This window comes from Bombus bifarius, unplaced genomic scaffold, assembly GCF_011952205.1.
Source record: "Bombus bifarius isolate JDL3187 unplaced genomic scaffold, Bbif_JDL3187 scf7180000009508_frag, whole genome shotgun sequence".
NCBI lineage: Eukaryota > Metazoa > Arthropoda > Insecta > Hymenoptera > Apidae > Bombus > Bombus bifarius.
In genome coordinates, this window is record NW_022885166.1 from 16507 (window position 1) to 30300 (window position 13794).

Consider the following 13794-nt stretch of genomic DNA (forward strand, 5'->3'; position numbering starts at 1 on the left):
GTATCTCTTTTTGAGCGCCAGCGCCCGCAGCTCCCACGGGGGAGACGCGGCTAGGGTGGACGCCGACGCGTGCGACACCGTCCGGTATCCCCTAATGATTCTGATGGCGGTCATTCTGTGCAGTCTTCTCAGGAGCAGAATGCTGCGACGGCTTGCCATCAGGTCGTCCGCCCATACTGGGGCCCCGTACATCACTCGTGACCGAACGACGCCCTCGTAAAGTCGGCGCACCGCGTCTCCGGCCCCGCCGATGTTCGGTAGTAGGACGCACAGGGCATTAGCAGCCGCTGACACCTTCGGGATCAGTGAGTCGAAGTGTGGCTCGAACGTCCACTGGCTGTCGATGGTGAGTCCCAGATACTTCATCTGTGATCCCACCCGGACGGTTTTACCTGCCATGTTTATGCATAGGCCGGGCGGTGGTGTCCCTCGCCTCTTCCTGTCAAAGAACCAGGTGGCCTCCGACTTCGCAGGGGAGACTCAGGCGCAGTTCGTCCACGGCACGGGTCGCACAGGCCGTTGCGATTCCGCCAATGCGCAGCGTCTCGTGCCAGCCACGACCCTCGACCAGGATTAGGGTGTCGTCCGCATAGCATACTATGGCCGCGCCTGGGGGTAGCGGGCATCGTGGTACCTCGTCGTACGCAACGTTCCATAGTATGGGGCCCAGCACCGAGCCCTGCGGGACGCCACGCTCAACGGATCGCTTTTCCTCTCCTTCCTTACTGGTGTAACACAACCACCTGTCGTCGAGGTAGGCTCGGATCAATCGGACGAGGTAGCTGGGAATCTCGAAGTGCTCCAGGGCCGTCACTATCCTGTCCCATGGCATGGTGCTGAACGCACTGACGATGTCCAGGGAAACCGCCAGCGCCACGCCTTTCCGGGAGACCATGTCCTCCGCAATCGCTCGTACGCGTCTGACCGCGTCAATCCTCGAGCGCCCCTTCCGGAAGCCGTACTGGCTTTCGTGCAAACCTGGCACTTGGCCCGCTATGTGTCGTTCCAACCGGACGGCGACTACCCTCTCGAGTAGTTTGCCGACCTCGTCCAGTAGGCATATCGGCCGGTACGCTGACGGCGAGGTCGTCGGTCGGCCCTCTTTATGGAGCAGGACCAGCCTCGCCGTCCGCCACGCCCGGGGGTAGACTCCCTCCCTCAGGCATCTTGTGAAGAGGTGCCGGAGTCTGGGGGCCCTGACCCCCATCACTTCCCCCCAGATCCGGCCAGGGATTCCGTCCGGGCCCGGTGCCACGTTGCGGGCGGTCATTCTTCTGGTTGCCTCCCATATCTCCTCCTCCGTGACTTCCCAGTCGTCCCTCCATTCCAGCGGTCGTGTCGTTTCCCGTGGCCGTTCCGCCTCTCTGTTTTCTTGTGGGGGAATGAGCGTTCCGGTGATCCGCGTCAGCAGCGCAGGTTCCATTTCCGCCGTTGTCAGGGGGTCCTTCGCGCGTAGTTTCTGTGTCACCGTCCTGTATGGCCTCCACCATGGATCCGACTCGACTGTTTCGACCAGTTCGGACCAGGCACGGTCCTTCGCTTTTTTAATTTCCCTTTGTAGCGAGCGCCGTAGCGCGCGGTACGTCCGGTAGCGCAAGGAGACTTCTTCTTCGTCGCGTCGTAGCCAGCGGCGGGCCCTTAGGTACTGTCTTCGAGCCCGGACACATCTCGTCCTCAGTTCCGCGATGTCGGGGTTCCACCAGTAAACTGCTCTGCTTCGCACCGTGCCCGGTGTGGCTCGTGGCATGGATGCGTCGCAGATTGCTGTCATGGCTTGGCGGAGGTTCTCGGCCTCCTCTTCCACGTCTGCTTCGGTCGTCGATGTTGAGGCCTCCCAGCTCCAAGCTGTTGCTATAGCAGCCGCCCGGAGTAGATCTTCATTCCTCTCCTTTATTTTCCATCTAGGTGGTGGGCGCGCGTGTCTCCCCCTCGGCGGGCCGCGCCCGTCGTTTGTCGTCGGCATTCCAGGTCCAGGTGCGTCCACCTCCATGAATATGTAGAGGTGGTCCGACAGCGTCTCGACCCCTTCGGCCACTCTCCAGCCTGATTTCCGCCTGAATGCCTCGGGGGAGGCCCATGTTATGTCAACAATGGAGCTCCCTCTGCACGTCACGCAGGTACTGGTCGAGCCCCTGTTCACTAACACAAGTCCAAGTCCCGCGGCCCAGTTTGATAGCATGCGGCCGCTCGCGTTGGTCCTGGCGTTCCCCCATTCCGTGGAGTGTGCGTTGAAGTCTCCCAGGACGAGCACTTGTCGGGGGAGTCGTCGCCTGACGCAGTCACCAACTCCGTCTAGGAATTCTTCGAACGCTGCCCGTCCGCTGTTAGGTGACACGTACACCCCCACCACCATCATCCCTGCCCACTCGACCGCGGCGTACCCGTTGCCGCGTTCCTGCAGGGCTCCGTGGGCGAACGCCCCGGGCGTTGATGTCCAGGCGACGGCAACCATTCCGTCCGTGTCTCCGACCCACGCCGGGGCATCCAGAACTCTGTATGGTTCCGCCACCACCGCTAGGGCGACCGTGCTCTCCCGGATGGTTTGGTGGAGCAGGTCTTGTGCTCGCCTTGACCTTCCCAGGTTAGTCTGGAGGATGCGCATTCTCAGTTCTTTGGTGTTCTTTCCTTGTTTGTGGCTTCCTCCGTGCCTACCTCCTTGTTCGCGCGCTTAGGGTCGCTTTGCGACGGGGAGCCTTTCTCGCTGCCTCTTGCAGCCGTGGATCTCCAGTAACGGTCTCCGTTCGATGGCTTCGACCTTCGCCGTCGACCAGCCTATGGCGACCTTTCCAGCCTGGGCCAGTTTCCTCACTGCACTGGCAGGGCCTCGTATCCATACGGTGCCAAGTCCGTTCCGGGCGGGGCGGATTTCTCCCAGCCTGATGTCCTCCGGCTTGCAACCGCTCTCCCTCGCCAGGGTGTTCTGGATTTCCGCCTTGGTGGCCGCTATGTCTATCAGGGACACCCTTGCCTCCGCGGCTCGGAAGGAGGTCGCCACGCGGACCTCGTTCGGGTCCAGAGCCCGCGTCAGCTGTGCTGCGAGCGCTGCGGCCTTCTCCCATCCCTGGTCCTCAGGGACCTCTAAGATGACACCTCCGGTGATGGTCTTCCGCATCCTCATCGTGTTGATGCCGAGATCGGTCAGGGAGACACTGTCCTTGGCCGCAGCCACCACTTCCGCGTAGGATTGGCTCGATTTGTCCGTCAGGGTGATTGTTACCGCTGACGTTCGCGGCGCGCGCGGGAGGGGCCCCCTGCCTCCCCCTCTTCGTGCGTTCTCCAATCCACTCTCCGGAGTTTTCCTCTGGCTCTCCGCCCCTGTCTCGGGGATCAGCTTCGCCGGCTGCTTCTTCCCTGCCTCCTTCTTCTTTCCTCTTCTTTTCCTTCCGACGGTCTGCCATTCGGTGACAGCCGTTCGGCCTCCCTTGAGCGCTGGGGCGCTTGGGGCTCCAGGCTCCATCCCTCTCGTGTTCGCGGCAGGGGCGACCTCCTTTCCTTCTCCTTTTTCTGTTCCCTGCAGTTGTTCCTCCAGTCGGTGCAGCAAGGACCTCATCTCCTCTACATGGTGCTCGACTGCAGCGAGACGCGCCCTGTAGCTGCTCTCATCCGCGGTGGGGCGCGAGGCCGGCTCTTTTCGGAGTGCCTCTACCGCCGCCTCCAGTGTTGCTATGCGTCCTTGCGCTATAGCGAGTACGTCGGTGACAGGGTCCGTTCTCCTCACTATCTCTGTCACGGCCGCGGTGATGGTTCTCGCCGCCTCCTTCAGGGTTTTCCCCTGCGTGCCCTTGTGGCTGCGGGGTGCCTCGGCAGCCTTGGCCACCTCGGCGGCCCGGCGAATCAGTTTGGCTCCTATGTCCGCCGTTGTGGCTGTTCTCATTTCTTCAGCCGGGTCCGCGGGGAGTTCGGGGGATTCGTTGGCCTTCTTTCTCTTCGCTCGGGGTGCTTGTCTGGCGGGGGTTTCCTCCTCCTCTGTTGTTTCCTCAGTCTATATTCCCTCCTTGTACAGCGTGAAGCGGGAGGGTCCCTCCTTTGGCGGCATCGCCTTCGTCACGCTCCAGGTGCTAACGTGCGGCGGCTCCGCAGCCAGTTCCGTTTCCCTCCGTCCCCTAGCGTTTTCCTCTACCTCCTTCTCTTTCGCCATGGTTGCGTCCGTTTCCCCGTTGGGCAGGAAATGTCGCTCGGTCAGCACTTGCCACTCTGCCAGTTGCTGTCACTTTCAAGTGGCCCGCGCAACGCGCTTCGGCGCACGCGCCAATATGGCTGCGTCTGGGTAGTTCCTCAGGTAGCCCGTGTAGCGGCGCTGTTGTCACGCGTCCTAATATGGCTACTCCACCGTCCTAACCTCACACTTGGTATGTTTTGCTTTAACTCCTCCTTGTCCAAGCCGGACTACCCGCATCCACACCCGTTTTGCGCTCACAGGCACTAGTCCTCCATTCTGGTTACCTCCCTTGCCCAGGCTCTCCAGTTTACCGGAGATTTCGATTACGCTCGCAGCTCCGTCCTCTCTACGTCTGCCTCCCATGTATCCCCAGCCTGTGTTGTAATGGATCAGATGATGCTGGAGTCATAGACTCGATTTCAATGATAAGTGTATTTAAATTTTCGAATGTAAAGAGCTCGTTACCTGCGACACGCCTGAAATGTCGTTTGAAGGTCTTCACTGCAGCTTCCCATAGCCCTCCGAAGTGAGGTGAGTTGGGAGGAATGAAGAGCCATTCGATCCGTCGGTCGGCTAAAAAGGACTGAACCTTTACCTTATGATCGTCGGATTGCAGGAGATTTCGGAGCTCTCGTAATTCATTGTTGGCGCCAACGAAGTTGGTACCGTTGTCGGAGTAAATTGTCACACAGAATCCTCGGCGAGCGATGAATCTTCGCAGAGCAGCAATGAAGGCCTCGCTAGTGAGGTCGCCGACCAGCTCGATGTGGACTGCTTTGACTGCAAGACATATAAAGATTGCTACATATACCTTAGTTTTGCGTCGGTTGCGATCCTTTCGTTCTTTGATGTAAAACGGTCCGCAATAATCTATTCCGACGTTGGTAAACGGTCGAGATTCCGTTATCCGTGCAGCTGGGAGGTCGCCCATTATGTAATCCACTGGAGGTGGATTAGCTCGGCAGCAACGGACGCACTTCTTCAGCGTGCTCCAAACTTGACTACGGCCGTCGATAGGCCAATAAGATCTTCTTAAGGCGTATAAGGTAGCTTGAGTTCCGGAGTGGACATTGATGAGGTGTTCATGCTCGATTATGAGCGCTGTGACTTAGGATTTGGGTAGAATGAGTGGGTGTTTCTGACTGAACGGCATTGATGAGTGACTGAGTCGGCCTCCGACTCGCAACATCCCGTCTTTGTCGAGAAATGGATTGAGTCGTTGCAGCTTCCCCTTCACTGCAGAATTTCGATCTGTTCGGAGAGTGCGGATTTCATCTGAAAAATAACAGAGTTGTAACAGTTTGATCAATTTGTTATGCGCATTGGTTAAATCATGTGTGGTTGGAGGTCTCCCTCGATCCTGTTTTTGTCTCCATCGGAGGCAACGAGTGGTAGTTCTAATCAGCTTGGGCCAAGAAGAAAATCTCTCCAGTAGACTGTGGTCAGCGGGAGTCACGGCCAGACATGTTGCTTTCTTCTGCTCTGATATTTCAGTTAATGGTACTGGGTTCCACGTCGGCCAGTATCTTTCTGGTTGTTGGAGCCATTCCGGACCATGTTGCCAAATGGTTGGTCGCAGGAAATCTTCGGGTGATTGGCCTCGAGATATGAGATCTGCAGGGTTATCGGCAGTGGGAATGTGACGCCAATCTGAGGTGTGAGTCTTCTGCTGAATTTCTGTCACACGATTAGCGACAAAGGTTTTCAGCGTATGGGGTGATGTATTGATCCAATGAAGTACGATTGTAGAATCCGTCCAGTAAACAGTCCGAGAAATGTTGCTAGGTAAAGCTTGAAGGACTGTGGTGGCCAATGATGCGAGAAGAAGTGCTCCACTCAGTTCCAGCCTTGGAATGGTTTGTGATTTCAGTGGAGCCACCTTTGATTTTGCAGTGAGGAGTCGTGTCCAGACATGACCATCCGGAGTGATGATGCGAAGGTAAACGCATGCCCCATAAGCCCTTTCGCTAGCGTCACAGAACCCGTGTAATTCATTTCCGCTGCAGCCTTGATTATCGTTTTACGTGGAAACTTCACGTTATTCAATAATGGCAGCTGTGCATAATATTTGCTCCATTCCGTGTGCACGTCAGCTGGTAGAGATTCGTCCCAATCAATTTTTAAAGTCCAGAGTCGTTGGAGCAGCATCTTAGCTCGGACGATCACTGGTGCCAATAATCCGAGGGGGTCGTAGATCTTGGCGATTTCGGAGCTGATTGTTCTCTTCGTGATTCGAGAGGCGGTGGAATTAATTTTTACGGAATATAGGATCGAATCGTCAAAGGAATTCCAAACCACACCCAGAGTTTTGAAGGTTTGCGATTCGCCTAGTAGCAGCTTGTCGTTTATGTCCTGCTCGGAAAGTCCTCGTAGCAGTTCCCGGTCGTTCGATGCCCATTTTCGAATGTTTAAGCCGGCTAGTTTAAGCAGTTCCGTGAGCTCCGTTCTCAATGATCGTGCCTCGACCTTTCTATCAACTCCAGTGAGAACATCGTCGACGTAGAAGTCTCGCTGTAAGACCGTCGCCGCTCGTGGGTACCGATGTCCCCCGTCGTCCGCCAGTTGTTTGAGGCACCGAATGGCTAGATCAGGGGCCGCTGACAGCCCGAATGTCACTGTATTAAGTTGATAGGTGTCAACTTCTCCATCAGAATTGCGCCACAAAATTTGTTGAAATTTTCGATCCTCTGGACGCACAAGAAATTGTCGATACATCTTTTCGACATCGCCTGTAATGACGTATTGATGAGAACGAAATCTTAGAAGGATGAAGAATAAGTCATCTTGTAGTTTCGGTCCCGTATGAAGTACGTCGTTTAATGAAACTCCGGTGGTGGTTGGTGCAGATCCGTCAAACACAACTCGGAGTTTTGTAGTTTGGCTGGACTCTTTGATCACACCGTGATGTGGCAGAAAATATCCGTCGTCCGTGCAGTTGTCCGTGGTAATCTTCGTCATGTGTCCTAATTCCACATATTCTTGTATCACGGCGCGATAGTCGGCTTCGAATCGTTTGTCTCGTTGGAATCGACGACAGAGGGAAATGAGTCGCTTCATCGCCATTGTCTTAGAGAATCCAAGCGAAGGAGTTGTTTCGTTGAATGGGAGAGCGACCATGTATCGCCCTTCGTTGGTGCGTTGAACGTGATTTCGAAAGTGTTCTTCGCACTGTCGTTCCGCTTCCGAAATGTGTGCAGTGGGCGTTCATTCGTCGATTTCCCAAAAACGGGCGAGGTCCGCCTGTAAAGCCGCCGTGGAGGCGTGAAATGCGAGTGCTGATGATTGCGAGGTTGGGCTCTCCCCGATGACCCATCCGAATCGCGTTTTTTGCAGACGCAAGTCGGGCCCGTTTGCTTGACTGATGTCAAGTTGGCCGACACAGAGTGATGCTAGCGTTGGTCCGGCGCTCAACAATATTTCGATCGTCGCAAGCCTATGGAATCTTGGATCGGCTAGTTGGAGATTCCTCGGTATATGTATTATTGAGCGATCTACGGGTTGATCTGGGACCCAAGGCGATATTGTCGGTATGATTAGGAACGTCAAGGTGCGTTCGTATGTGCCGTCGATGGAGGTGATCGTGGCCGTGATGTAACATTTCGAGGTTGTCGATAACGTGTTGAGTGTTCCGATTGGGACCTAACATTTCCGTTGGTTAAGTATTAGCGAATCAGCGAGTTTTTCGGTGATAAAGTTCATGCTAGAGCCGGTGTCTAGCAGAGCTCTACAACGGAATGGTTGAACTTTATTGTTCAATAGGTTGACCTGCGCTGTGACTAACAAATCGTGCTGCAGTGGTTCACAAGGAAGCGAGATCAATGAGTCCGTTTTCTGTGGTTCGGTCCCTCACAAGGTCGTTTGATGACGTCATTGTTTTCCTTGTCGTCTAGGACTGGACGATATATTTGATCCCGATGCCGTCGTTCGCGATAACCGAGATTCAGGTTTCGGAGATGTTCGCGGAGACGATCGGGGAGACGATCGGGGAGACGATCGGGGAGACGTGGATGCGCGTCTCGAACGATGTGACTATCGCGGGGTCGGTGATCGACCGTTGGATGATCGATCGCTCGATGATCGACCGCTCGATGACCGGCTTACACGTGGTCGTGATTTGCTATGACCATGGTCTTGATGTAGGTATGTATGGTGTCGCTGCTTGCAGATGCGACATGAACCGGCGGAGCAATGAGTAATAGCGTGTCCCTTACCTAAACAATTGGTACATAGAGACGCCCTCTTGGCGATTTCAAGGCGTTTTTTAGGCGACTTCGCTTTGAAGACATCACAATTCCATAATTCGTGTTGTCCTTGACAATTCGGACACACCAACGTATTATGTGTACTTGTGAATGCGTAACTTCGCGGTGCGTTCGGTCGCTGACGTTTGTGTTGATCGGACTCCCTTTTTATCACGGTTGATGCAGAGCTTGTCCTGTCGCCGTTCGTCCGTGTTTTCAGAAAGTCTACCAGATGCCTATATGACGGCATTTTCTTGTCCGGCAATGTGCGCTGCCATTTGCGAATGATGGCTGAGGGTAGCTTCGACGTGAATAATTTTATAAGAGCGACATTTGAGGTAACTGGTTCACCGAGTTTTTCTAACGCTTGGAGGTTTACCTTGACCGTCTCAAGAAAATCATCTATCGCTTCGGGTGTCTCTTTGGTTATTTTCGGATAATCAAAAATCAAGTCCCAGTAGCGCATGCAGACTTGACGGTGGCAGTCGAATTTTTCCTTCTGAACGTCAATAGCGATCGAATAATTTAACTCGGTGACATCTAACGATTGTATGCTTCGCGCGGCCTTTCCGGTCAAAGAGGATCGTAGGTAGTGGAATTTCTGCACGGGTGTAAGTCGCTCGCTTCGATCGATAGTGGATAAGAAGGAGTCGCATGTCTAATATTTCGATTAGTTGCTCTACTTGCGGTAGTTCGCCATTCTGATTCATCTAGACTCAACAAAGATGCGTTCAATTTATCCATGCCTTAAAAAGCTCTGTAGCGTCAAAAGAGTTAGAATTTGCTTCAAACCATGTTGTTGTTTTGCTTCGGAATATCAAGAGGTATTGTAAGGAATTATAAGCTCCGGGCAAAACAATGGCGCCGCTACATGTATCCGTAAGACAAGACGAATTTGTATCTTTTGACCTCCTTCTGACGATTATGACTTAACGAACGTGATCGCAAACGATTCAGTATAAACTGTGACTAAACGTCTGTATAGATATCGTTTTGCGACAAGATCTGTTTAAATACACTAACGAGTACACATATTGGTAGTCTCATTATTCTATCCCGTACAGCTCTTATTAAGGAAGATAGACGCCTGTGACAGTATTCAGCATGGCCAACTTTGAACAGGGCATATTGATGAGCCAGAGTAACTCACATACAATTTTTTTTTTTTTTTTTTTTACGTGGAGAAATCCTCATGGACACTCCGCTGTTGCAGTAATTGCGTGACAGCAGAGTAGTGTCGGACTCTTACCGACTAAAACTCCACGATGACCACCCGACGCGTATGACAGGGATGCTCCAGGATTCTCTTATGAATTAACTTCAGTTGCACCCCCTTCACGCGTTCTCTAGTTCTAGCCAGTCCTAATATTTCCTGAATATTGAATTGGCGTTAGGGGGGGCCATTACCCCTAGCGCAGTCTCTCCTTATTGATATTCAGTGGAGGCTTGTCTTGTGTGCTTCGACAACTCGCATACAACCTGGTGGTACAAGCTACGAAAACACTTTTCGGGACATGAGAAGACGCAGTAGCACAGATAACGTACAAAAGGTATTAGAGCCCACCAAATAAGATTTGCTACAATTTGCTGTAGTTCGTCACAATAAGCCTATGAGTATCGCGTGTCAAACGATTTTCGAATTAGTTGATGCTTGGATGTTCAAGATACGGAAGCGCGGAGTGATGAGACGTTTATGTACAACTTGATCATGGTGCAACCCATTCATCAGCCAGAAAACTTCATGCACGATTTTCTAAAAAGAAAGACATTTCCCTCCGTCTTTATGCCGTACCAATCCTCTCTCGTCGTTCCTTATCTCATACAGAGACAGGCCAAATAATGTTGCCGATGACGGCCAACAGCCTGGGTACATGTACGGGTTTCTTGCCTGCGACAGAATTTCGTTATGTGTAGTATGCTGGGCAGAAAAGCATTTTTGCCATTAATATGAACTAGAAGATTGCAGAAAAACTGTAAACATTTTCCAAATTTTATTAATTTCATTTCGTTTCTTAAAGTCTACAAAACTGTTAATCAACATTAAGCAAATATACAAAATCTTGACGTACAGAATAATGGAGCGAATATTAGAAACGATACTACTAAATCTACAAGCTAAGATGTACTATACAAATTTTCTTCAAACTATGAAACATACAAAGTATATATTTCTGAAAATAAAAAATATCGGATCAAACACTCTTCGAACATACTTCGAACGCTCAGTATTACGTATATTACCAAATCAATACATATAATACAATATATAAACCAAACCAATAAAAGGCGCAGAGACTGGAGAACATGGGGTCCTCGAGCGTGCAGTACGCTTCAGCATCGTTGCGAACTCCAACTTCCTCCGCTTGTCCCAATGCCATCTCGTACGGTGAGACTGCAAACAAAAAATATCCATATATACATCAAGATAGTAATGCGATTTCAATTCTTGCAGCACCGACGTAATACACGGTGCTCCTTAATCGCTCGAGATTCCATATAGTTGTTGAAATCTCTACGCATTTGGTAGATAAAACGTTGCGAGAAATCCTCTTGACACAGTTAGGTCTTCCAAACCTGATCGCTTGCATTATTCCCGCTACTTCAGCGTTGTAACGTTCCTTTTATTTCTGCCAACTTAGACACGACATCGTCTAAACTGCCCACTTCAGGACACGATGGCTCCTCCCGGGGATTCTGTTGAGACGATCCCGGATTTACCGTGTCCTCACCATTGTAGAGTTCATAATTTGTATACTTTATCTTCTTCTTCAAGCATTGTTTTTTAAATTTCTGCCATTTTGAAGCTGCTGATAATCGCCGGATGCGTAAATCATTTTTAGCTTTGGAAAGGGCGCACGTCAGCATTGCTTCAATCCGTAAATCGCGTCTGCGCATTCGGCGACACTTTGATCTTTTGCGGCGAACTTCGTCAATCCATGTTAGTAACCGTTCTGTTTCTGGCTTGTTGGCGTTTGTTTTTGAAAGTCTCTTCTTTGTCCTCGCCATGCTTTCTCAACTATTTCACCCAATTATTGAGTAAGTAAAATGTATACCAACCTGTATCCGGCTCCTGTTTGATGTAGAACAAAACAGAAGAGATTCACACAACTGCACACAAAGGATTTGAAACCAGCGAGCAAAACACCCTCCTCACAGCACAGTCGTAAGATGACTAAGGGAAGTCTACGCTGCGCGTCTGAAGTCCGCTTTCTATACCCCCTCCCCTGTCTTTATGACGTAGTCTTACGCGCGAAAATGGAAACTAGTTCCGTGTAAAATCTTACGTTGGCCTTACATTCTAAGAATTTTTGAAAAATACTTCACTCCAATTAATTTTTAAATATATGTGCGACAATTTTAGTGCTAAATTTTATATATTTTGTACATTATATTAAAATTCTTGATTTACAGGAAATAATCAATAGCGTATGAAGGTGTACTGCACGTATTATTCGGCACGTACATTAATGTTGATGCAAAAATAATTATTCCAATGATTTTAAGTTACACACATAATAGGTAAAGTAGATTGTAGACTATGAAATTCGTATGAAATAAGCAGAGAATAGTAACTAAATAAATGTATATGTATATGGAACATAAATCTTGTAAAAATAATATATTAAATTACATTCAAATCAAATATATGAACAAGATCTATTGACTTTTAATTATTTTTTTGAAGCACTAGTATCAAATAAAATTGCGTCATTACGAATACAAAAACAATAACGTTGATATAAAAATGTCATCCCGAAACACAGTTTGACGTGATACAAGTGTATTATTTTAATTTAAGCAGAAAACATCTAATCATATTTAACAATTTTGAAAAACATACCTCTACTAAACTATCATTATCTTTTCCTATACCATCGGCAAGGCCCTGAACAGCAAGCAGTTCAGCAGTTGTTAAAAAACTAGCCAATTGTTCCCGAACCACATTTACTTCACCCTGATACATAAAATCAACCAATGCAGCCAAATCATCGAAATTTACATTACATTACGAGATAAAAATATGACCTTTTTCATCTTAATGTCTCCCAAAACGTATTTAGCAGAAAGGATACGACATCTATAACGATCCAATTAGAAACTACCAGAGCATGTGTATCTTAAGCGGATCTTTAAACGTCGATTAAACGCGTTCTCTATCCAATCCTGGCTGAAACATAATTACTCACACCCCCAGTAACCCACCTCTAAGTCATTCCAATCAACGTACCATACGAACACGAATCCAACGCGTTCCAGGAATACAAACAACTGCCTGTAGCTGTTTAGCTGTACACGACGAGTATAATTATTTCGGGTACTCCTCCAGTACAAAACAGACACCCAAACGACAATATTTCAACACAAAAATATTTAAAACAATAGTTATAAAAGCATGATACTTAATACCGCGCTTGACATCAGGTATAAGCAAAAATAAATTTCTTCAAACAAATTTCAAGTTAAATCTTTAGCTTGTGTAATTATATCAAACTTGCTCAATTAACAACGAGCAATTTCCATCGTGTTTTGACAACTGACTCATCGATGATGTTTTTCCTTGGAATTGAAAAAGGAATGTGCATAATTTTGTCCTCCGTCCACACTCAAAATACTATCTACATGCTATAATTAGGGATTCAATTTTATAATACGTTGCCTCACTTTCCATCACTGCTTTCCTACTATCAGTCACTTGAACTGTAATATAAACCAGTCTTTTATTTCCAATACTATTCTGCATACCATTTATCAAGAACAATACATTTTATTTGTTAATGTAATAAGATGCGAAGTTCCTCATTTGTCCTAATATCAATCAATGGATAAATGAATTGAAATCTGTGAAAATAATGTAATATCGGAAAATAAGGATAGAAATTTTTTCCCGATTACTTGCAACTTATTAATATTAAATTGAATATACATATATAAATTGGACAGGAAACGATATTTATTTAACGGAAACTAAATGCAATACTCGTATCTATATCAAATAACTTTACAGTTATTTGACCACTCTCGTCACAACGAATCTAACACACAGACCCTCTCTCTCTCTAACAACTCTATCAATTCTCACAACTCTACTCTTCGACGATTCGATACCTCTAACTACTCTACTCTTCGACGACTCAATTAGCTCTGATTCTCGCAACACGCACACTTTTCGACTCGCCTTGCGTAGCGAAACCGTCCTTCTTCTAACGTTGTCTATTGTTTCCCTCATTCCTATGTAAGAACTACCAACTACGTGCCTTTAGTCACGTACGCACTCTTAAATGTAAACGAACCACAGAAACACGACGTACACGGTTTTTCTATTTTCAACTGATTTCTAATTCGAATTACTTTACGATATTGCAATAAGTATCTAGTAACACGACTTCCGAACCG

The 13794-nt window shown here is 48.9% G+C and overlaps 1 protein-coding gene and 1 pseudogene across 1 annotated transcript; both read right to left on the bottom strand.

Annotated features, from left to right (window-relative positions):
- Positions 1–4321: 4321 nt before the first annotated feature.
- Positions 4322–7222, bottom strand: LOC117215299. The gene is made up of 4 exons (XM_033461676.1): positions 6232–7222; positions 5303–6166; positions 4755–4939; positions 4322–4558 (listed from the first exon to the last, which is right to left on the bottom strand). The coding sequence occupies exons 1-4, from the start codon at positions 7220–7222 to the stop codon at positions 4322–4324; spliced, it is 2277 nt and encodes a 758-aa protein (XP_033317567.1).
- An 804-nt stretch (positions 7223–8026) lies between these two features.
- On the bottom strand, positions 8027–10778 carry LOC117215300 (annotated as a pseudogene).
- Positions 10779–13794: the final 3016 nt, after the last annotated feature.

Excerpts from the sequence above, each read along its gene's own strand:
- LOC117215299 (XM_033461676.1), bottom strand. The coding sequence starts at position 7,222 with ATGGCGATGAAGCGACTCATTTCCCTCTGTCGTCGATTCCAACGAGAC. Across the intron at positions 4,940-5,302 it reads TCACTCATCAATGCCGTTCA|TCAAAGCAGTCCACATCGAG; the intron begins GTCAGAAACACC and ends TATGTCTTGCAG. Across the intron at positions 4,559-4,754 it reads TGCAATCCGACGATCATAAG|CATCATCTGATCCATTACAA; the intron begins GTAAAGGTTCAG and ends CTATGACTCCAG.